Source organism: Alosa sapidissima, chromosome 1 (assembly GCF_018492685.1).
Source record: "Alosa sapidissima isolate fAloSap1 chromosome 1, fAloSap1.pri, whole genome shotgun sequence".
Taxonomy (NCBI): Eukaryota; Metazoa; Chordata; class Actinopteri; order Clupeiformes; family Clupeidae; genus Alosa; species Alosa sapidissima.
In genome coordinates, this window is record NC_055957.1 from 37,610,420 (window position 1) to 37,636,257 (window position 25,838).

Below are 25,838 nucleotides of genomic sequence, written 5' to 3' on the forward strand. Positions count from 1 at the left end.
TAATTCTAGGACCAAAATATTCATTTATTAGTCATTCGATAGAGCTTAGTGTATCTTCTTCATGTGATGTTGATTTTTGTTAATTTGATTAATGAAGGAACATTTGTAAAAACTGACCATGCATTAAAGGTGAAGTCAGTGATCATTATTTCAAGTCCATAACATGTTTTGCCATATTTAGCAATCATCTCCTCACAACCTGCTAGCCCATTCCGTCAGTACATTGTTTAAAAAAAAAACTGGGTGTAGGTGGGCCCAGGCTCTGACTACTGGAAACAAAGGTGGGGACTTTTGCACTTAAATGTAAATATAATATCTTAGAAAGTATGCTCAATCCCTGGAATATGAGTTATTAGGTGTTTGTTTTTAGAACATAACATGAAATAGGAAATACACTTATTCAATAGGTTTTACTTTTCTTACAACCACAAATTGGTGCCGACACATAGCAGTTCTGAAATTGAAGGGGGAAAAAAAGATTGGCTTGCCTACTCGTCCTACAAGAAAACTTATAGTATGTCTGTATATCTAGTACGTTTCCCTTATTTATGCCTCGCCGATGATAACCTTGCAAGACATTCCAAGGATGAGGACTGTTCTGATGATGCACTTAGTGCTCTTATCATATCACTGTCCTGCATCTTAAGAAAAACGTTTCAGTCTGTTTATAACAAAGCTATTCGGCACCTGCTTTATTAGTTTATAGCATCGTTACTGATAAAAGAAATGGAAAGAAAAACTAAAATAATGTTTTGACTTCAGTCCTAAATTAGGGTATATAAAAATCAGCTCTACGATAACAAATAAAAAGTTTAGCTATTAACACATTTACTTATGTACATTTCTTCCACAGTGCTGAACAGTACAAGGAACTGGGGGTGTGGAGTGTACACAGCCATTCTACAAAAGAGTTGGCGATAAGCAAAGATTTGCAGCACACACATCCATTTAGTGTCACACAAGCAGCATTCCCAGGTCCACCTACAAAGGAAAACATGTATCACTTTATGTGCACACCGTCAGCACCAAACCAAACAAAACATTTTTTCACATTCAAATGGTAGGCTTACTTACAGAGCTTGATATAGGGAAAATTCTTATTGATTGCCATGTTCGAAGAACATGAAATCCTGAAAGATAAGCAAGAGGCAAGACGTTAGGTACAGGTAAACACAAACCAGACAAACAAGTATAAATGGCCTGATGTCAGCAATATGCTTTGCTTACGATGAGAAAACAGGCCCCAAATAAGACAGCCTTTATTTTCACATCCAGGTCCAAGGGGAACTTAATTCCAAAATTGTCTGCATCAGTGAAGGCTTCTTGCATCAGACCAGTCCATTGTTTAGAGACGTTGCCAACTTGTGTGAGTTCATCCAAAGACACAACCTAACGAGTCATAAAAGTGTCATGCAGAATTGAGATGTTAAAATGGTTATACAATAAATAATGTGTTGCAGATTATTGTATAAAAGACAGGCTCTCTAAAGATGCACATAAATTAAATTGTCTGGTCATGGTTGATTGATTAGTTGATTAAATAATATTTGCTGTGGTGACATGGAACTAAAGTGTTATGAATGCACTTTGGCTGTTCTACCTGAAAATCCACATCTGCACAGCATTTGCATGGACAACATGGGCCCACAATTTTCAAGACGTCCTCCCTTTTCTCATTTTGAATGGTCAGCTTGGGTAGGTAGGGATGCCAGTTCTGAATGATATATCCAATAGGGTTTCCGGGTGGTGCTTGTACTTCCAGCTGTAAGAGATGCAAGACAAAAAACATAGTTAACTTACAACCCCAACAAGTGGTCATTCTCTTTCTCTGACAAAACATACCGCACCTCCTGGAGACAGCAGGGAAAGCAGCACAAGGAGCACTTCAATGGCCGCTTTAGGGTGATCACTTCAAGGCCGTGATTATCCTGAATATGTAAGACGAAGGAGCGCATAGGTCCGCAGCACTGCCTGTTACAGCAGTCATTCTCCTCAGCCGCATAGAACACCTGCTGACCCATGATGTTCTTCACCACATACTTATTATTGGTCTCCCATCCCAATATTGCTGCATGGCAGAAATGAAAGGCAAGTTTAAATTAATGCCAATTTACTCATAACATCAGAATTGAGGAAACAGCTCAGTAAATTGATGACAGCGTGGGTGTGTACGTATGTATGGGAGAAATGCTTGTTGTTACCTTCAGCTAACTCCACTTTCTGATGAACAAGAAGCTGATCAATCTGTAATAGGTACAAAATCAATACAAAACCATGTTACCTCAACATAATATGCATGTAAATAACAAGAAAAAAAATCTCCAAATTGTCTTCAAAATGTCTTTTTTCCCCTGAAATACAGTGTCAGTGAATAGACACGTTACTCAAAAGATTTTTTACTTGTATCACAAGAAATAAACAGTCTTTTTTTTAGATCTCACCTGTTTCTCCTAAGGGACCGTTTGGAGAAATAAAGCAAGATAAGGACAGATTAAAGGGCCGTTCACACCAGGAACAATAACTATAACACTGATGTGTGTGCGGCACTGAGCAGGACACACATCGTAAGGCTGCTGGTCCTAATGGTATCCCCGGAACTCAGGGCCTGTGCTGTACAGCTGACTGAGGTTTGGACTGACATATTTAATCTGTCACTACCCCAGGCAGCTGTCCTCGCGTGCTTTAAACCACCTCCATCGTGCCGGTGCCACACGCCTTAATGACCTCGTCAGTAGCTTGCTTAGGGTCCCTACACATAAAACGAAGCACCAACAACCTAGTTAGCGAACCCGGAGTTTATTACAGAAGACTGTTAAGAACACTTACCAACTGTCCATCTACCAGCACCGCAGTCACGCTATGCAGAGAAATTCTTTGGTCACATGTATTAACAATTTACAGCTCCCATTGACTTCCATTCAACACATGTAAACAATGGGGGAGCCGGAAATCGTTAATAGAGGTGACCAAAGAATTTCTCCGGATAGCGTGACAGTTGGTAAATGTTGTTAACCCTTAGAACCCTAAGCTGTTTTTAGGGCATTTTCACTACCTTTATTCATATGGATTTATTCTGGTCATTGTAAGTGCCACACACACATATTATATATTGTTTTTTTCAGCAGAGTCTAGGCTATCCAGATCATGTCATCATATTAGTACTAGCATTGATTTTATTTTGATTTTTAAAGAATTAAAATATAAAAAGCGTATTACAAAAATGATTATATTTTGACATGTATCTCACCACAGCAAGCTCATAGCTCTACATGCATTTCATGTGTGTGTAGGGCAGACTGTCCTGAATCTGGCAATATAATTGCCATGTTGGAGGGATACTCTGGGGCTGAGCAATTTACAGAAATATGTAGTGTGTGATTTACGGAAATAAATGCCATTTTTTATTTAGTGATGAAAAATGACCTTTCTGCGCTCCATATCTGTGATACGAACTGATCTGACCTGACTTGACCCGAGTTTGCGTGTTAGCCTGCGTGTGCGCACTCATAATGATTCTCAACTTTTTACTGCATTGCCATGAACAAAGTAAAGGCAAAAAGGTGTTTCTTTGTTGAACAAATTGGGATGCAATGTGAGCCTTGAATTGGATGCCATGCAGGAATTTGCTAGGATCTCAAAACCGGATTATGAACATGCTTTTGCCATAGAGAAACACACGATAGCGTTGGATTATAAACATGCTTTGCCACAAAAACAGTCAAAAATGTGGGGTAAGTACAGCTATATGAAATTATTATTTTGCTGTCGCTTTGTCTGTTTTATAACCCAGAAGGATGTACTTGGTATCAAATGATAGCTCCGAGTCTCCTCTTTCATCTGACATGCGTTGCATATATATCCGATTACGGGTCCGCGAGTAATTCAAACGAGATGGGTGTGCAGTGGTTTGTGTACATGACATTATTTTGCAGTCACTTCGTCTGTTTTTATAAGCCCGAAGGATCAATATACATGGTACCAATGGATAGCACTGTGTCTCCTCTTTCATCTGATATGCTTGCCATATCTATGCGATCACGGGTTCACGAGTAATACAAACGAGAGTTGTGTGTAGTCTCGTTGGAAACAAGGGCGCGCACCCCCTGCTGGCAGGAGATAGATTTTTTAAAAATATTATATACATGTTTAAATATTACTAATTTGCTGTCTGACATTATTTATATTTTAGTATGTGAAATGATGAGTCAAATAACAAAAAAGGGTTATGGATAGGTTCGAATATAGGCTACTAAAAATGAACAGTTATAGAGATCAACGTGAACGTGAGTCAGTTACTGTAAGAACCGTAGCGTGGTTTCAGCTAGGCCTATGTGATAGCGATCTACGGTTGATATAGGTCTACATATTCTATGCGATTTACACGTTCAAAAAAGCATGGATAAGCTGAAAGAAAATTTAATTGTGTTTTACAGTTTTGCAAAATTAATAAAATGTATAGCTAGTGAAATCATTCACTATCCTAGTCGCTAAGATATAAATTATTAGGACACTTGCTGTGGAGACGACACACTTTAGGCTATTCAGATATTATTTGCGAGATCATTGCAGCATGATTATTAGCCTATATTTAAAGCCAAACATCTCTGGTGTGGTTTTGACGATCAGAAAGTAATTTTCCTTAGCTATACTGAAATAGGCTAATGATGTCAAGTGCGCTTCTGTGGGGTTAGGGTGGGCGAGGTGGCTTCGGATTGCTGTCGCGGAACATTGGAATTTGTGGCTGCCCAGGACTTTTCTAAAACGTCTCTCTATCACCCGCACACCGCGCTAAAATGACGTATTTAGCAGTCAAAATCCGAAACATGTCCAGGAGGGGAGAAATCGTCGGACATCCATTATTTTTGTTATTCAGCACCCCTGGTCAAAAATAGGTTCCCGCGCGCCTGGTTAGAAAGCCCCGCTTCTGCTCTGTCACGCAATAAAGGTTTCATCTCGCTGTGATGAACAGTTCCGGAGCAATTTAACAGAGAAGAAAGGGTGTGTTTTTTGACACACTTTGCGTCAATCGGTTTCTTAGGATTAACAGTCTTCTCCTGGTTCCCTAACTAGGTTGTTGGTGCTTCGTTTTATGTGTAGAGACCATAAGCAAGCTACTGACGAGGTTTGGTGCTGTTTTGAACAATATTACTGGTTAAAAAATGTTATTTGAGAAGTGTTTAGCTTACTGCCCTTAGCTAATCCACTGCTTGCGATTTGGGGCTATAGCATATACCAGGCCAAGCTCTGCAGTGGTTGATCAACGAAAATTACTGTCTACATGGCTTATTTGATGTGTTTTAATGCAGAAAATTACACATTCCAAAAATAATTCCGTGGAAATGCATGGATTCCAGTTGCTTCCAGTAGCAGCAACTGGAATCCATGCATTTCCACAGAATTATTTTTGGAATCTGATCCCTTATCATACCTGTTCATTTGTACTCGTCGCTCGACTTATCGTGACTAAATTCAAGATGCCTGCAAACGGTAAACTTCCTGAAGGTACTGTCTGTATAAATCGTCTTGTAAATAAACTACCGGTCCTTTTTAAAGTTCTCAATGTCTCGTTTTAAATGTCAGGGCCCTCGAAAGTCTACCAATGAAGTGTGGAGATACTTTGAGCCTCGTAAATGGTCTAAAACAGTGATTTATTTGCATGGCTAGGCCGATTCCCGAGGCACCCCCATTGAAAAAGCTTTTGGTAGCATCGGCTAACTAGCGCCAGATTTCGGAGCGCAGGGGACAAGCCGAGATGAGCTATGAGACATACGTTCACACTCGGTATCATGTTTAAACACACTTTATGTCAATATCACACCGAAATTCTCCTTTAATATCTCAAAATACTTTATTTTTCTTCTCAATCTATTCATATCTTATTATTTCTGCTAAGGGTCCCTTTGAAGAAATCTGTTTGACTTCATTTCAAATTTTGCTTTCCTATGGGAAGGTATATGAACAAATATGAGCCTAAATAAAAGAGCACATCAAAAGCAATAGCCTACAGTGTTGGTGAAACACCTTACTTGAGTAAGATATTCCAGGCCCGGAGGGCAGTTTACAGGTCTCTGTGGATTGGGCATCAATCCCATCTGAGGAGGCACATAATCTGAGGACGACAAGGAATTGAAGAAGTTACCTATATCCACATAATTTTATAGAAAGTGCCCCCCCCCCCCCCTCCCCCCTCCCCCCCCCCCCCCCCCCTTTAGGCATTTGCTCACCAGGTGGCACTTTTCCATCAGGAATGGCTGAGAAAACGTTTCTCTGTGGTTGAATGTTGATGGCATTACCTATGTAAGTAAAAGAAAGACCAGTAAAGTCTGTTAGATCAGGCAAATAGGTTAGGCTATAGCCCATTGAAGGCTACTCATTTATGATGGCAGTGGATACAATATAAATTGTATCCAGGTGAAAAAACACCCAGAACAAAAGAAAGGAGTGAAATGAAAGCTGTCAAATTCAGCCTACCTCCAGCAGCCATGAAGCCAGCGTTTCTTATCCATAGGAAACATGGAAATAAACCAGACAAACAAGTTTTTTTTCCATTACCCTGCACATGTGCTGATCCTTTAAAATGACAAATACAACTGAAGTAGCCTACTGAGAGGGACACTCAAATTAGGTATTGTAGGCTAAGTGCAGAAGTACGGCATTTGAGACACAATGTAGACCTAGGCCAAATATGTAGCCTATTATTGTTGGTATAATAACAGGCCTAATAATTTCTAAAACGGTTACTACATTGGCAAGATTTCATAAAATAAAATGGCACAGCAACGAGAAATGTAACGATTTATTCATAGATAGCCTACAATGGAGTATTAGGGCCACAAATATTTTTGCCATGACGAGATTAAACTAGACATGTCAACATTAAACTCGAAATTTTGAGAATAAAGTTGAACTATCATGTTGCCTTACAATTACATATTGTATACAATACAATACAATTAAGTGGTGGTATGAGCGTTCATTCAATGCATGCATATGCGCATTTGGCGAGAGAAACTGAAACCACTCAATAATGTTGGTGGGCCATTCAAATCAGACAAAATCCAGGAAAATGGTTGCAGCACCGACTCCGATTTTCTTCAAAGTTTGTCTACACAATGTTTAGGTTCCATAACTAAAACCTGTAAAATATTTTTGTTCAATTCTATTGTTGTTTCCATAGACTTTTTGCCCTTAATTGTTTACACTCTAAAAGGCCTTATCTTGGAGGCCATGTTTGAACATTCATATCTTAAACAGTATTATCCCTAGCCTAGTTTATTTATATAGCACATTTCATACACAGAGGTCATTCAATGTGCTTTACATAAACAAAACCAAACAATAATAACAAATAAAAGCATAGAAGGGCAATAGTCAAAGAATAGTTCAAAAGGTAAAGATCATAACAAAAAGAAAACATAAAAAAACACAAGGTAAAATCATTTCAAAATAAAGAATAATTAGTAAGCAAAAACAAAGGCATAAAATACAAGGTAGAATAATTATCAAGGCAGATTCAGAATTTGTAACTCGGTGCAGTTCGCAGAAAGCATTTGAGAACAGTTTGGTCTTCTTAAGTCTATAAAACCGGCTACAGTTGGGGCCTTTTTGATGTCATCCGAAAGTTGGTTCCAGAGCTGAGCTTCTACTTCTTTTACTAACAGGTTTTTCACCTGGGACCTGAGAGGAGTGTTCTGCTGAAGCATGTCTGATAGGTATTTAGGTCCTGCTCCATTTACTGATTTATAAACAAGCAATAGTGCTTTAAAGTCAATTCTGTGACTTACTGGAAGCCAGTGCAGGGTACAAGGCATTCTGTCAGATCATGAATTTTATTAAGTCCCGTCAATTAAACTCACAATTGTTTGGTGTCCTCTGTCAAGAGAGGGCTCGGGGCATTACAAAATCCTGTTGCACACAGAGGTGCACTGGCCTTCCAGAGGGAGAGTGTTACAGCGCTTGTATGAGCTGCGCGAAGAAGTCAAATTGTTTTTAACTGAAATTAAATCAGAACTGGCGAAGCACCTCGACGACACTGTGGTTAGCTTCTCTGTCGTATTTGGTCGATATATTTGACAGAGTGGATGCGTTCATTCAAAAACTTGCCCTCTGGCATGACCGCATCAATAACGGAAACTGTGAAATGTTCCTGAGCCTTGCTGAGTTCATCAATGATGCACGTGGCACTGATTTCTCCTCTCTCCTCCAATCAGCTCTAGATCACCTGTCTGCGCTGATGAACCAGTTTGCATCCTATTTCAAGGAGGACTACCGCTCATTTTTGTGGGTTCGGGATCCATTTATCTGCACAGCAAATGAGCTGTCGCTGCAAATGCAGGAACAGCTTATTGAGCTGAAGAGTGACAGTAGGTTAAAGCACCTCTTCACCACCTGTCATCTTGCATCCTTCTAGATAGCAGTGATGCAGGAACACCCCCAACTCTCCAACGTAGCCTTAAAAATTCTCCTTCCTTTTGCATTGACATACCTGTGTGAGGCAGGTTTTTCAAATATCGCAGCTAATCGCAGCCGCGCACAGATCGAGGATGACCTGAGGCTATAATCTAAAATTAAGCCAAGAATTAAAGATCTCTGCAAAGAAAAGCAGGCCCACGTCTCACATTGCCAACATACAAAGTTTTGACAAAGATTACAGCGGGGAAAATAAGTATTGAACACGTCAACATTTTTTTCAGTAAGTATTCTTCCAGTGATGCTATTCGCATGAAATTTTCACCGGACATGAGTATTAACTTAGGTAATCCACACATATATAAAAATCCAAACATTAATGTCTAAAAGTAGTGTTATGAGTAAAAAAGTGGAATGGAACAGGGAAAAAGTATTGAACACGCTAAGAAAAAGCAGTACACAAACGCAAACAATGGCAAGGAACAAACTGGAATCTATAAGTAGTTAGAGAAATTATCCCTCCTATCTGTACAAATTGATATAAGCTGGGTTAGTACATACTGGTGGGCTATAAAAATGTTTTTTGTTAGCAAGGTGTCACACAAGAAACATTTCATGATGGGTAGGTAATGCACTCCACCGCCATGGCCTCTATGCACGCTCATCCCGCATGACTCTATTGCTGAAGAAAAACATGTCAAAGCTCGTTGAAAGTTTGCTACACAACATTTGAACAATCCTATGAAATACTGAGAGAATGTATTGTGGTTGAAAATGTAACTTTTCGGATGTCATACTACACACCATATTTGGAAGAGAAATGGCACTGTGCATCACCCTAAAAATACCATACCAACAGTGAGGTTTGGAGGTGGTGGCATCATGGTGTGGGCTGTTTTTCATCTCATGGTACTAGCAGACTTCATACAGTTGAAGGAATGATGAATGGAGTCATTTTGTTCTGGGAGAAACTTTACATCCACCAGGATGATGAGGATGAGACATGGCTAGACCTTCCAGCAGGACAATGATCCAAACCATTCAGTAAAGGAAACTCTCAATTGGTTTCAGAGAAAGGAAATCAAGGCCCTGACTTCAATTCAATTGAACAGTTTTGGAAGTTAACTAAAGATCAGGATTCACAACAGGGACTCCTGAAATCTTCAATATTAAAGGACTATCTGTTTAAAAGAATGTGCCAAACTCACACCAGAATACTGTGACTGATTAGTTTCATCATACAGGAAATGCCTTAAAGGTGCCATGTGTAAGAATTGAGGTAAAAATATCCAAAAAATGAACTACACTCATCAAAAGAATGAGAAGAAATTAGGGCGATGATGTCATTTAAAAAATGACAAGGTATAGTGCTGCAGAGATATCAACCTGAATTAGCATGCTAAATTACTAGCCACAGCCCGACAGGTGTCATAATACCAGTTTCGGCCATGGGAGGCGGTATGCGGGCAACATAACCAGCCAAACTGCAATACACGTGTCTCGGTTGTTACTCTAGGGTAGACCAACTCACTTTCTGGAGGTATACTGCCCCCATCTTTTATGGAATGTGGAGTATGAATTGATTTTTTGGCGGACATTACACATGGCACCTTTAAAGCTGTCATTACGAATAAAGGCTTTTCCACAAAGTATTTAAGACATTTCAGCAGGCGTGTTTAATACTTTTTTCCTGTGTCATTCCACTTTATTGCACATAACTCTACCTATGGACTTTAATGTTTGAATTTTTTTATATGGGTGGATTATCTGAGTTAATACTAATGTCTGGTGAAAATTTCATGCAAATAGCCTCATTGGAAGTATTACTGAAAAAAATGTTGACGTGTTCAATACTTATTTTCCCCGCTGTATAACAGAGGCTAATAATAATAATAATAATAATAATGATAACTAGACTGCATTTCCGGTGGGAACTGCGAAAGTGTGCTTGCCCTGGTCCGGTCACCAACGTGAGCAGACAGTGACATACGCTATGCTGAACCTGGCTTGATCCAAGCATTCTAACAGTGCCTTTCAGTGTTGGAGCAGTGGCAATACCTCAAAAGCTCTATTCAACTATTGCCTTGCGGGGTGAATGCGGTTCGTTGGATTTTACCTGTGGCCTGCCTTCGAATTTAGCTTCTATGACTAAAATCAAATCAATAAAATAAAACAACAGCAGTGATTGGCTGCACAAATAAATAATGTCACGCGTCTTGCACCTCTCAAACTGGGCTATCAGGTAACCTAGAGAAAAATGTGAAATTATGAAATATGACTAAGGCATTAAAATGCTGCTTGTTTGTCAGGATACTTTTTCACTGATTTATTTTAAAAATATGAGCTATGAGTGTGAATGTTATATATTCCACCCCCTAATTCTGTTTTACTGGTTTATTTGACAAATAATCTATATGGATTTGCTCTATAAAGACCTTATGTCTGTTTGGGATTGTTTTGAGAGCCTATTAATGTATCTCAGAATAAAGGAATGTCCACAACATTAGTGATGTTTTTTGTGTGTGTGAATGTATTTTACTTAACTCATTGAATGTAGCTGGATACTCATGAACGCATGTCTCCAATAGCCACAATAGGAGTAATTTTAGCAACACCGTATTTTGTGTGGCCCATAACGACCCAGTGGATCATGAAAATGTGCCAAAATTCACATTCCTTGCTTGTTGTTGGTACATTAATCCCATTCAGATTGCCACTTATCTGAGATGTAAGAGTTCAGTATAGGTTTAAGGTCTGGGGCAGGGATTTGACATTCTGTGACTTCTTCATTGAGGGCTTGCTTAGCAGCACTGTCCGCTTTCTCATTTCCCCTCAGACCAACATGGCCTGGGACCCAGCAAAAAACTACACTCAAGTTCTGGTTCTTTAGACGTTCTAGGTGATCAAGCTTAGCTTTGGTTGTACTTTTTGCGTGACATTAAAGCCTACTGGAAAGATTTTTAATCGCAATTTAATTGAATGCAATTTACTTTTACGATTAAATAAAATTAATTTATCCCTCTCACCCATAGTTTTCTATTTATTTACAAATGTACATAGACCTACTGTAATTACATTTATACATAGTTATTCTACTGATCTTTATACTATTCATTCTGCACATAGACTTATTCTTACTACTTTTATAATGTTGTTTCTGCACTACAATGACACTGTTTCCAAACTGCACATAGTTGTATGTTATGTACATATCTGTTATATATTTGTCATATTGAATATCCATATTTATTCTGTTTTATTATATTCTGTTAATACACTGCATATATCTATATTATTATTTCTACTATTATAATGTTACTGCTACATCTACACACATTATTCTACTTATTGTATGAGATAACTGCTAATACACTGCACATATTTATATTTAATTCATATTACTCTAAACCACCTTCTGTAAATCAACTGTATACTACTGTCTACATTGCACTATATTTCCTTATCCTAACTTTATCTTATTTAAAACATCTCTATTTTACTTAGCCTACTTCCATACAGTGAGTCCCATTAAGAAGTGGCCACTTCATTCGCGCTTACCGTGATTCACGCAGCAACATTATTAAATTAATCTGTCACCATATGCCTATGCCAACGTTTGCAAAGAGGAGAATCTTTTAATTTGATTCACAATGAAACGTTACATTTAATGTACATGTAAACAATGAGTAGGCTAGTTTTGGTTGTTGGTGGTGTTACTGCATCCCTTAGTTATGCCTACAATGCAAAATTGTTCCCTTGTGATTGTTAGACGCATTTCAAAACATCGCGACGTGAAATGCCACCACAAAACATTGTTTGTGAATCGGTCTTATTAGGAGTTCTCGTTTAAGCTGTCACAGACTCAGGCGCTACTTTTATGGCTAAAATGTTTCCTGAATTACTCTTAGTAAAAAAAAATAGGAGTCCTAAAGTTACGAGTGACGAAGTTACGAGTACAAGAATCTCATATCAAACTAGAAATGCAATTCCAAGGAATTACCAGTGCATGAAAATGCTAAAGTTGTGATGTAAAATATCATGTATAGTTAAAACAGATAATACAGAGATGGTTACTACGGGGATGCTAGGATAGACATGGTGGTTGCATAGCTTAATAAAAGTTGATAGTTTAAAAGTATACTGTTTAAAAGCTGAATGTAGATAGTTTAACCCTTTGCAGACGCACGTTCTAATTTCGGTACCCCAGTACCGATGACGTTCAGTCTAATAACTCCGCCATACCCCAACCAATTTTATCAATGAAAACTTCCTCAAAAACGTCACATCATAGGCTTTCTGGCAATATGATTAGTTAAGGGATTTGTGGCGCGAATTACTTTTACTACGTGAAGGAAAAATCAAGAGTTGACGTCTCCCTCCACTAGAGGAAAAACAGCAGGAAGAAATATGCATCGTTGATCTTCACGTCGTCCAAAGGAGAAACTACTTGATCATCTGAGGTAAAAACAAGTCTTTTCATGTTATTACTACTTGTTATCCATGTTATTACTTCAAAATCGTTTTTAAAAGTTATTTTTCCTGGTAATTACACCTTGTATGCATGGCCGTAACATAATGCGTGTGCGTGTCAGCTGATATGACAGCTTGTATTTTAGCACACCGTAATCTTTAGTAAACTCATTATTTTCAGTCATTTTTGGGGGTTACTATATGTCAACCAAGATTACAGACCTACTAGGACTGAAACTTTAACGATTTGTTCTATTTTGAACGATTGCTTGCTTGTCATCTGATGATACAGAAAACTAGCTAAGTTAGGTAACGTTAGCATCAGGAGAGGCTGCAACATGTCCTTGACGCGTAGTCGTGATAAAGTTCACTCCCCTGCTTCATGACTGGCAACTTTATGTCAAGTACACCTAATCGGTATTTTATTGTCAAATAAACCTTTCATTCCTTCGTAATATGTATAGCACAATTTACAGTTGTTTGTAGCCAAGTTGCTTAGCTTACTTAGATAGAAACATCTGACATGAATGACAACGTTAATGTTATGTTACCGACGTGAGTGTGTTGATCACCGATGGTGTAACGTAAGGATTTTATTCATTGACTGCTGTTTTCATCAATACATGACTGAAGATTTGTTAGAAATGTGTCTTAGTATTGTTTAACTTTTAGGCTGTAAAGTTGGCTGCTACAATTATGAGGTTTTTGGTTGGGATGATGGGAGCTCATACACCCAAGCCTACTCGTCGACATATCATTTTCTAAGGGGGTGTTTTGTCTTTACGCAACTGCAGTAGCCTATGTACGGTGTGTATGTGTATGCATACGCTGTTTAGATGTTTTCTGTCATATCTCCTGACTCATGTTCATGAATCAATGTTTGCTTGTAAGCTGGTATGCTATGTATAGTTTAGCCAAGGCAATAACACTTATAGTGAGCTCTGAGACTAATGTAACCTCTCCAAGCAATATTGGAGTCCTTTAGTGACAAAAATACTTTTAGTGAAAAGAGTCATGGTTGGTGGTGATTAAGATTATGTGGAAGTAATGTAAAATAAAACTAAACAACCTATTCACTATCAGACCTGTGATTTTTTGTTATTTTAGATGGAGGGAGAGAAGTACGTGCAACTGAAGTGAAAGCAGCCGACTGCTGATGGCAAACATGACCCCAAGGACCACGATGGCATGGACGGGTAGTTTCTGGATGAAGAGGAAGACAATGATGTGCTAGAGGAGGAGAGTAATCTCCCATCATCCTCAGATGGGTAAGGATGTTTGTGTGTGTGTGTGTGTGTGTGTGTTCGCCCAACTGGGCGTATGCACATTTCTGGTTGTGATAAGAGTGTTGCTTATAACAATAATGACAGGGATTATAGTGATAATAGTTTGCTTAGATTTGTAATTCAATTTCTAATTTTCTTATCTGACAATTTCTTTATTTTGAGCTTGGTCAAGTCCCATGTCAGGTAGAAAGCATACACTTTGCCTATCCTTCTAACACAGACAGGAACACCAACTCCAGTAGCATTTACACCTCATCGTCTGCTAGGCTTAGATGGACACACACACACACGCCACAGCTGTGACAACACACACACCACAGATCTGGTGTGAATGCGGCGATAGTGTATCACCTTATGTGTAGGGCAAATGATATCGATAATTATATATTGTATCGAAATATATGCTGTATGGTTGTTAAATGTATTGAATTTCTTCTAATGTTTTAATTGTTTATATGTGTGAATGTGAATTGATGCTTTGTTCATCATGTTAAAGTATTTTGTTGATCTTTGTTATACTGTTGTCTTGTCATTCTTGTAGTTCTAATAGTTACTGCTTGTTTGTAAACATATGTTTATGTTATTTACCTGAAGTTGTTGTTCCTGATTATTTAATGAAATTGTTAAAGACTTATCTAAATAAAATGATTTATTTCTTCTTTCGTAAACCTAACACATGTGCCAGTGTCTCTTATTCTTGTTTTCATAGTAGAATGAAGCACACGGAGAAGCAGTTACCACCTGCCTAGTCTTTATTTCAGCCTTTATCTTTCCTCCCCACAATTGATTTTGCCTCCTCAGAGTACAGTAAGACATCCTATATTTAGCTATGCATCTTGTTTTTATGGTAAAACATCTTATATTTGTTACATGACCATTATATCTGTGTATTTTTGGTCAGATGTCAAACCAGGAAAGGAAAACATCCTACTCTTTAAAACTTCTACTTGTTACTGCGACTTGCAGTTATGAGTAAATATATCATAACTTCTGAACCAAAGGTGATAAATTGATTATGTTTTTTTCACTGAGGAGAACACAACACTGTCTATCTTTCACACACTATATCTACAATAGACATTAGGTGAAAAGTAAGATTCATCTTGACAAATTGATATTTTCGTGTTTTTTGATGTTGAATTTTGAAGGTATTGTTTAAAAACAATGTGTGTTACCCTCAAACTTATTAACTATGATATGTACCATTTTAAAGGGCTAGTTCTCCTGATTACAATGGTGGGTATATCTTATCTCTGTCATGTAGCATGGCCACACAATAAGCCTTTTTGTCTCACAAGGGCATCAAGTATGAAAAAACGGAATGTTTCGTGCCGTCTGCAAAGGTCTAATAAATTTATCATAACTTTTGAACAAAAGGTGATACATTGATTCTGTTTTTATCACTGAGTGCCATGGGATAGTATGGACTTACAAACTGAAATTGTGAGGAGAACATTAGCTTTTTATTGCTGACGTAGTACAGTTATTTTCACATTGACGGTATTCAAATTAAATTTTTCATTATTGTTAAATATCATGATGGGAGAGTATTATTAAAAATGTTACAAGTATGCAAATGCATATGTTTACGGGCATTTAGGTTTTACTGTGTTGTTTTGTTGTAAAGACATGCAAGGCATTCTGGGCCATGTAATGAACAGTGGTCGGCAGCACTCCATAGGCTACGTATTACAGTTTTTTTCAGTCGCTAACAAGCGTTTGTCCAACCAGTTGTCACATTTTCAAAACTCTAAATACAATTAGCACAGCATCGGTCTTTTGTGGCCATACCATTCATACATTTCATGTCGTTTGCACACGATATGCAGTCAGTGAACTCATTTCCACAATGCTTACATTTTCTTAACAGACAAGCTATACCTCCCAACAAAATTATGGATTGTTTTTGCAGTATTTACGAATGTTAACACACAACATCCCACAATAGCAAAGACAATATTCCAAACCTTAGATACAGTATAAAAACTTCTGCTTCTGCAATGATATCAGTTCAAAAACAATATATCTCAGCTAATAATAAACAAACAATTGAATAATTGACACACAACTGATTTATGTTGGGTAAATTGGGCCAACCACAGCTGATTCCAGTCTGGCTTAGACTCAGTGGTAGGGGTTTTTTTCCCTATTACATTGACATGAAAAGGAGGACTTTGAGGAAGAAACAGAAAAAGAAAAAGACAAACACTGTAATGTCTGGATGAGGAAGAGGAAGAGCAGGGGGGCCAGGGAGAAGAGCAGGCCCAGTGAGAGGTGCAGTGGGAGGTGCAGGAGCAGTGAGAGATGCAGTGAGAGATGCAGGAGCAGTGAGAGGAGCAGGAGCAGTGAGAGATGCAGTGAGAGGTGCAGGAGCAGTGAGAGGAGCAGGGTCAGGGAGAAGAGCAGGCCCAAAGAGAGGGCAGGGTAGAAGTATTAGAATGCATGGTGGTGGCATTCCAAAGACTGCAAGAACAGTTGTCAGTAATGAAATTCGTGCCACTATCATTGACCATGTAATCAATGCGATGTTGATGAAAACATGTGGCCTAACCCTGAAGATCGCAGAGATTAGATACAGTAATTTTGTGCTTATTTTAAATTTTTTTAGTTCCCCCCCCCCCCCCCCCTTTTTATCTGCCTTTTTTGCCGTTGTTTTTTTGTTCAGAATGCTCTTGTGTGTTTCATGGATATTTTGTTCACTGTAAGCAATACTGTAAAACCTTTTCTGTTATATTATACTGTAAACAGTATTTCTACTGTACCTCCTGTAGTAAACAGTATAAAGGGAAAAAAAACTGATTTGCTTTTTACTGGAATGCTTTTGAACATAACATGTAGACATACAGTTCCCAACAAAGAAATTTAGTGTAAAAATGGCATGCAAATACCTTTAAAACTGAAACATAAAAGTCTATGCCGTTTTTGTAATGTCAAAAATAGCCAGTATTGTGAAACCTGGTGTACTTTGATTGACTGCATGTACCTTGTGAAGTGAAAACAAGTGTTATTCTTTAACAGAATAATTTAATTTTGAGTCAGATTTCCAGTGTTTTGGTAAAGTTAGTGTGTGCAGAGAAAGATGTGTTAGTAGTATATTTAACAAAATGTGTTTTTGAAAAGAAAATTATCCATTTGGCCAGTTGTGTTTTGTAGGTGTTAAGAGTTTAGAAAAAGTATCTGAAGTATGGGTAAGCGCTTGTTAGCGATTGAAAAAAACTGTAATATGAATAAGTGTTTCTGTAAACCTAGGGACAATAAACAGCTATCTCTGTTACAAAAACGAGCTGGTAATCGCTCATTGACGAGGGAACTATGATAAAAAGATTGTTTTCCTAAAAGCATGGAGTTGACGAAAGAATAAGCCAGCAATGTTACGTTAATGTTAAATAGCCTACATCTGAACGCTAGGTGGCAACGTTGTATTACATTTCACTAGTGTACTTGAAATACGGTGTGAGCTTCACAAGTAAGGAAGGTGCAAATATTATGTAATTTATCATGGGAAATTATTGGAAATGTTATTTCTTGTTTATTCTAATTGCAAACTGCACACATCCATTCGTAATCACACGTACACTTTATATACCTTGAAAAGACTCTCATTTTGTTTATTTGATGTTGCCTAGCAACGGGAACAGACTTCAGAGCAAAGATTCTAGAACAGAGCTTCAGAGAGACACGTTTTGAGTTCGTGGCCAAGTACCTAAAATATTGGTTTCCATGTGTATACATGCTGGATGGTGTGCTTCCTTTATGAAAGTAAGTGTTTTATACAGTTAACTTTACAGACATAATGAGTCATGTTGTAGTGGTCCACATAAATGTGCCCCTTATGTTATTAGAATGCTAAGCGGAGATTTTAACATCATTCATTTCTTGTGTGGCTAGAAGCTAGCTAGCTAGGACATAGGGAGGAGATGTTGCTGTAACGTTATGGGATTTATGTTGCTTAGCGTAATGCCATGGTCATTTGATATGAGATGCTTGTACTCGTAACTTCGTCACTCGTAACTTTAGGACGCCTATTTTTTTTTCTAAGAGTAATTCAGGAAGCATTTTAGCCCTAAAAGTAGCGCCTGAGTCTGTGACAGCTTAAGCAAGGACTCCTAATAAGACCAATTCACAATGTTTTGTGGTGTCATTCGAATTCGAAGGCAGGCCACAGGTAAAATTCAATGAACCGCATTCACCCCGCAAGGCAATAGTTGAATAGAGCTTTTGAGGTATTGCCACTGCTCCAACACTGAAAGGCACTGTTAGAATGCTTGGATCAAGCCAGGTTCAGCATAACATATGTCACTGTCTGCTCACGTTGGTGACCGGACCAGGGCAAGCACACTTTCGCAGTTCCCGCCGGAAATGCAGTCTAGTTATTAAAGTTCTCACATAGGCACTAGGCAATAGGTTGAAGCTGGTGTTGAAAATTCGTTACAAGATGGCAATTATGCTAAATCCTCTTGCTGCATGTATGACTAGTCAGTCGTATATGTGTATAATTTACTTGATCAGTTTATTTTATCTAAATAAGATTTATGTATGAGTAGTATGTTGTTCATGTTGCAATAATTATTTGGACCAATTCAACTATGAACCATAAGCTGTGTGTTTAGATTGGATATGTGCAGCAAACAAGTGACTCTCTCTTCCATTGACTTCCATTGTATTAAAAGAGAACCACATGTGGTGCAAAGTGGTACTGCAAATAAAGTACAAATTCAGTGGATTTATAGACAATATTTTTCAAAAATCTCAATAAAGAAACTCAGCAACAAACCCACATTTTGGGCAGATAATCCTCACATACAGAATGATATATGGTAAAATTTAAAAAAAAATCCTGTTAACTGTCCACGTGGTGAAATGAGAAGATGGAAATGGGCTTTTTGAAAATCAAGCCCAATTTTAAAAAAATGCTCTGACAATATGATAATGATAACAACCAAAGTTAATGCATGGAATTACACAAGATACACCTGATTTGATTGGATATTTTAATTTAACAGGAAAATATACTTCTATTCACATAGTTTCACTAATGTGTGTGAAATACCAAAAGAGCCAATAATGTTGGAAGTTGAACAAAAAGGATTTGAAGGATGAAACTTCAAAGCATGGGCGTAGATTTAGGACGGGACGCTAAGGACTAGTCCTAGTCAACATTTTAAGATGACAAAATTGTCCCCACCAATATTTTAGCGAACTCATTGCTGCTGATCATTCCGACAGCCAGCACGACGGTACAAGAAACGTCATTTGATTGAATGAAAAACCGAGGGGGAGGGGGAAAGTTATCTGACACGCACGCTATACGCACGGAGAGTGTCAAAGCACAGGCTACTTTGCACTGGCAGCCAAGCGAGCGGGTGTGTCAATGACAAAGGTAAGTTACTGCCAACACATACCCCATAAAAGGCCAGAGTAAAGCATTTGGATATTCCCTTTGCCCTTCATATGTACATGTTTGCCCCTTTTTGTGGTTTGTAGATTTGTAGCTTGAATTTTCCCTTGGGTATCAATAAAGTAGGCTATCTATCTATCTATCTATCTATCTAGATCAGTTATGCCACCCAAAAAGAAGAAAGGGGACATAATACGCTTTTTCATTATGCAGAGTCTAAGTAGGCAAAATAACTAGCCATACAAACTGGCAACTGGTGACCAGGCTTTCATTTTACTGTGTAAAATAGCATTAGCTGTTAGGATATTACCCAGGATGCACGGATAGTCGCATATCACAGAATATAACTCACCATCACTGACTGTTTATGGGGCTACCAATCTTGCAGTCGCAATAAACAATGGATCCAAGACATTTTCCTGTTCCTATTCTGTTTATGTAGGCTAATGTATTTGTGAATGTAGCCTGCGCAATGCAAAGAAATAAAAGATAAACTATGGTGCATTTCCATACTCATATTCACTAGTTCGCCCTTCTATATGATTGCTTCAGCTAGACTAGAATGTATGGGAGAAGTGCGTGTTTGGCAAGGTAGCTGTCCGTGGTCCTGGAGTGCCTGGAGCGGATATCGCGATAGAGCGATGACCGCTTGCACCCCCCTGTGTAAGGAGGATGAGTAACAGGGCAATTGGTGAAATGGAGGAGTAGGGGGAGGAGGGGGGATGATTTCGCGAACGTCGGAGCGTGTGACGTATGGAAAAGGAGGTCGGCTTAAATAGGCCTACCCTGCGGCGGCAGTGGGTGAGTTAATTGCTGTCAATCATCCCGAAGGCTCCACCCGAACTTTGTTTATAAAACATCATTTCACTAGTTCGCCCTTCTATATGATTGCTTCAGCTAGACTAGAATGTATGGGAGAAGTGCGTGTTTGGCAAGGTAGCTGTCCGTGGTCCTGGAGTGCCTGGAGCGGATATCGCGATAGAGCGATGACCGCTTGCACCCCAAAAGATCTCAGAGAAAGGCCGCTACCAACTACATAAGTGCTTGCTGAGCGAGTCGTAAATCCGCTAGATTGGAGCGGATGTAAGACTGGTAGGCATCCGAGGACCAACGGCCCAGTATTTTAATTTGTTGCTCCGATAAGCCGTTGAGCGCAGCTGTTGTGGCAGCTCCTATCCTGAAGGAGTGTGCGGAGTAGCGATCCGCGGGAAAACCAGATTTGACTAGAATGGTTTTTAAGAGTGTCTGGAATCTGTGGCGAGTGATGGGTAGCCCTTCGTCTGACACGAAGGGCGGGCTAGTAGACGAAGCTTGAGCTGACCGATATGAGATGTAGTGAGATAGGTATTGGAAAGGCTGAAGATCTGAGGCGGAGTTAAATGGATATGGAGTGTCCTTTTCGGGACTGATCGGTTTTACTCTGTTTGATGGTAGATCGAATGGTGTCTTGGTCTAGCTGCTCTAGATCTGCGATGCACGGGTGGACATCGGGAACGAAGAGAGACGAAGGGCATGTAAACTCGCTACATCTCAGCAGCCCAAAAAGGCCAGTAGAAACATAACGGAGATGGTGGAATCGGAATGCGGTGACATGAACCCTTGCGAAGGGTAGCGAGGCAGGTGGCGAGAATGCTTGAGGTAATGGGAAGGCGGGAGTCTTGGGGGACTGGATGTTGCCTACGGATACCTTTAATTAACAAGCCTATCCTGGTGTCGGAGAAGGGGCATTCGGAGCCGTGGGGGCGTTTGTAGAAGAAATGAATGCCAGCTAGGTAGACTCTAATGGAAGAGACTTTGATCCCGAGTGGAGTGTGGGCGTGGGTGATAAAGATGATATGGTGACTGCATCGAAACTGGGAAATGGTAGTGAGTGCTTTGCGTGGAACTGTTTGAAGCACGACCAAGCAGTCCAGTGGGACTGCATGGTCCTGGGTGCGAGGGCTTGAAGGGCTAGGTCGGCCGTGATGGGCTGAAGATAGCTGAGGGGGTGGTTTATGGGAAGATGGTCTCCGAAAAGCTGGGGAGTGGAGTAGGGTACGGGTCCGCCTCTGGAGCCGAGCTTCTGAATCTCTGGAATTTAAGACGAGAGAGAGAGTCGGCAATTCCATTGTGGCAACCGGGGACGTGCGCGGCTCTTATAATAAGCTGGTAGCTGGCTGCTATCCAGATTAGACGCCTAATAAGAGGGGAAAGCGCAGGCGATTTTGAGCTCGAGTTATTAATGACGTGCACTACGGCTTCGTTGTCGCTGTGGATTATCACACTCTTGGAGGTCCACTCATTCCCCCAGGTAGGGCCGTGATGGCTACGGGGTAGAGTTCGAACACGGCTGACGATTCGTTTCCAGTTGTTAGCTCTCTGAACTCTAGTGGCCACGGGGATGCAAACCAGCGCCCTTTGAAAAAGCCTCCGAAGCCTGTTGAGGGGGCTGCGTCGGTGTACAACTGGAGCTCTTCTGGAGATGATTGGCAGTCGTCGTAGAACGTGCACAGACCATTCCATTCGTCTAAAACATCCTCCAGAGTTTGATATCGGCCAGACACTGGGCATCTAGAGATACGACGTCTTCGAGAGATGGGGTTGCTGAGCGCAGTTTAGGAGATGCGAGATGAAAGGGCGGCCCTGGGGAATGAGTTGACTAGTGGACACTCGACCGCGCCGTGACTGGGGCTATTGCAGAGGGGACAAGATGGCTTAAGTCCTAGGAAAACGCGGTTATGGAGCTCCATATCGAGCGCGCCCCAGTAGGGGTTTTAGTTCCAGAGGCCGACTCTGGCAGCGCATTTTGCTGAAAACAGCCGGTGGTAGCCTACGTATGAAAATGAGCTCCACCGTAGGATACGGCTAGGCCGGCGATGGTGGCCAGGTAGTCATTTAGCTTAGTCATTTGCGTCGACTGGAGAACACGAAACAGACGACTTCTGTGTAGTTGGTAAAAGCTACGGTGAACTCGGGAAATGACAGGGTTTTTGATGCTGGGCCAGAATTTTTTAGAGAAAAACCAGTTCGCCGCAAACTAGATCCCGGTTATGAGAGGGAATAGGAAGGGAGGGAAGAATGGTAGAAAGGTCTACGTCTGCACCTGACAAGATGAGGTTCCTGGTGGACGCTGTGACGGGTGGTGGTTCGAATGCTGCAGCGTGAGGAGGCGGTGGCAGGGCCTGTGCTGTGGCTAAAGAATAGTTTTGCTGCCGGAACGGGACGTCGTGGTCCGAAGCACTCGCGGAGTGCTGATGACCCGCTGCTGCGGGCTGGTCTAGCGCGGAGCCGGGGAAGAGATGGGAAGGGAGAAAAGGGGGGAGGGAGGGAGCGGTCGCTGACGCGACCGGAAGGGGAGCAACCTGGGACAGGGTCGCGGGAAGTGGGACGGGGAAGGAAAGAGGGTTAGGGGGGAGTAGCGACGCTGTCGCTATCGGCGCCGACTGAGACCAGGTGCTCGCTAACTCCTAAGAGAGATGGGGAGCTAGTGAGGTGACTCTTCGAGCTGACGCTTCGTGAGTTGAGGCGTGCTGTACAGACGTGGCTCCCGGAATGGAAAGGGGAGGGGGGAGAGGGGGGAGGGAGGGAGCAGTCGTCGGAACGACTGGAGGTGGGGCAGGCCTGGACCGAGTCCTGGCTAGGGGAGGTGGATGGGGGAGGGAAAGAAGGAGTGGGGGAGAGTAGCGACGCTGTCGCTACCGGGGCCGTCTGGAAGAGTGGGGCTGGACCCGGAAATACGGCGGAGATGCGGCGGGAATGGGCCTGAGCCGCTGACGTGGCAGTGGCTGTGGCTGTGGCTGAAACAGCGGAATGATACGCTCTGAAGCGTGTGGTGCCGGAAAGTGCTGTCGGCGTGCCCGGTTCGCGAGGTGGCTGGTGGTGTGTGCTTCGTCCGGCTGAATGGCCGGCGGAAGGAACCGCGTCGGGATGCCAGAAGGAGCAGCTTGCTTCCTGGTCTGGGGAGGAAAACAAAGTGAGGGAGCGGGAGGGCGAAAAGACCGGGTTATCCGACTGCGTTAGAAGGCGGAGGAGATGGAACTTCCTATCCGACATACGGAACGCGATGCCGCGGGAATGGAGAGTGCTGCGGATGCGAGCCACTGTCCAGTGGGTAGGGTCAACGCCTTGCTGGCGCTGGGTGGATTTCCAGTTCCATGAGAGCTGTCTTGTCAATGCGAACGATACGCAGACTGAATGATTTCGCGAACGTCGGAGCGTGTGACGTATGGAAAAGGAGGTCGGCTTAAATAGGCCTACCCTGCGGCGGCAGTGGGTGAGTTAATTGCTGTCAATCATCCCGAAGGCTCCACCCGAACTTTGTTTATAAAACATCATGAAGTGAACATTGCGAGACACCAGATATCTCTTGATCTCATCCCAGAAACATTTTCTTTGACTTGTTAGTTTTTTGAACATTTATTTTATTTATTTATTTTATGACATAGCAAACATGATGACATAGCAAACATGATGTTGAATCCACATATCCTTGCGAAAACTATTTTTCACTAGCCTAAAACCGTGAGACTGAAAGCTAATTGCGTTCACGTTAAAGTGCCTACATACCACAAATGATGAGATTAAAGACAAGTGTAGCCTAATAATTTAAATATCAATGTGATGTATTCAAATTACTAAATATGTTTAGCTATTAATAATTATGCAGATCATAAAATACTATAAATAATTAACAATATAAAGTTGAATTAGAAATAGAAACCTATGACAACCATCACTTTCTGTGTGTGTGTGTGTGTGTGTGTGTGTGTGTGTGTGTGGAGGGTCAATCAAATTCTATGATTGCCACTGATATGAATGATCTCACAAATCACACAAACCAAATCAAATGTTAAAAAATCCCAAAAGTATCAAAATTGAGATTCTTCACTTACTATTGGTAGCCTATTGAAACAATAATGTTGGTATAGTGACAACAGGAGTTGGGGATGTGAGTTTGGGGATGTGTCCCCACCAAAGCTGAGACCAAACCTACGCCCTTGCTTCAAAGGGCTGTAGTTTTGGAACCATTAGTGATACAAATATACTATTAACGATTTATGCATAGGTTTGGTCTACAAACACCTGTGATTTTTTTTTTTTTTTTTTTGGAGGGTGACCTGTCAGCCACTGGGTGATTTGACACGGAATGACCCATAGGTTTACATTTATTCATCTGGGAGATGCATTTCATGGGGCTATAAAGCGTTAAAGCAACACCAAAGAGTTTTGTACCTTAAAATAATGTTTCCAAAATTGTTTCCGTGGTTCATCAACTCGTAACAGGGTGAACGGCACTTCAGCATTCGCTTCGCGGCCCATATCGGCTATACGCACTATGTAAGTTTGCCAGATCGGGTAGCGGATCTGTAGTTCGATAGAATGAGACATAAGAAACTACAAATTTGACTTGAAAAATGTCGCAATACATCGTAATTTCATGCAACATATTCTACCTTTATGGACACCGTTATTTGCAAAGCCGTTGCTGGATAAACAAATAGTGTGCATGCGACAGAGGAAAAGTTCTTTGGTGTTGCTTTGTGCAGTCTGCGATTTTACGCGATTTCAAGCTCATAACATTGTTTGTCACATTCAGCAATCTCCTCGACCACCTATGCCAATTCCGTGAGCACACTCAGACAGCCTGTAATGGCCATAAACGAAACCTTAAAACTTAGCCTACGTAGCCTTGAGTTTCTGTGGGAATACTGAAGGTAGGGTGATCTACCACTCTGGCGTGTTTTGTTTGATCCTAATTGTATCAAATATAAGTGACGTTATTTACTGTAGCCTACATATTTATATAAAAAAAACTTCCTGCGTGCGGATTGTACTCCACCTTTAAGAACTCGAAGCAAGTAACAGCCAGAAACTCTTCACTCGACAAATCTCTAGAGCTACAGTAGATTACACACAGTAGTGCTAGCCTACAACTTCAAAATATGAAGCTACGACATAATCACCGACTGCCAGGAAGCTAATAAATACATGTTTTGCAATGCATATTCAGTGATTGCCAAACGTTATAACCTGTCATTTTGATAAAGATCAGCACCAAAACCAGGCTGTGAATAGTTTGGTTTACTTATGAACCTGTGGAGTCAAAGTAGCCTAATGAAAGGCCAATATGTAAAATCGTCTATAAAACAAAACAAACTTACCACTTGTAAAGCCAATCTGTCGTCTTCCTGAAATGAAACTGATGCCAAACTAACGTTAGCACTTGCAGGAAATAGTCATATGATGAACCGGTTGCTAGAGGCAACACCCAGATAGTATCACCCTACACACAGTTA

The 25,838-nt window shown here is 40.6% G+C and overlaps 1 protein-coding gene across 1 annotated transcript; it reads right to left on the reverse strand.

The window, feature by feature from the left end:
• Positions 1-25,838, reverse strand: LOC121684940 (phospholipid scramblase 1-like). Its single transcript, XM_042065143.1, has 10 exons — positions 25,704-25,838; positions 6,472-6,497; positions 6,225-6,293; positions 6,027-6,109; positions 2,202-2,244; positions 1,848-2,068; positions 1,601-1,762; positions 1,228-1,389; positions 1,075-1,130; positions 1-981 (listed from the first exon to the last, which is right to left on the reverse strand). Exons 2-9 carry the CDS (start codon positions 6,482-6,484, stop codon positions 1,098-1,100), a joined length of 786 nt encoding a protein of 261 aa, XP_041921077.1. The 5' UTR covers positions 6,485-6,497; positions 25,704-25,838; the 3' UTR covers positions 1-981; positions 1,075-1,097.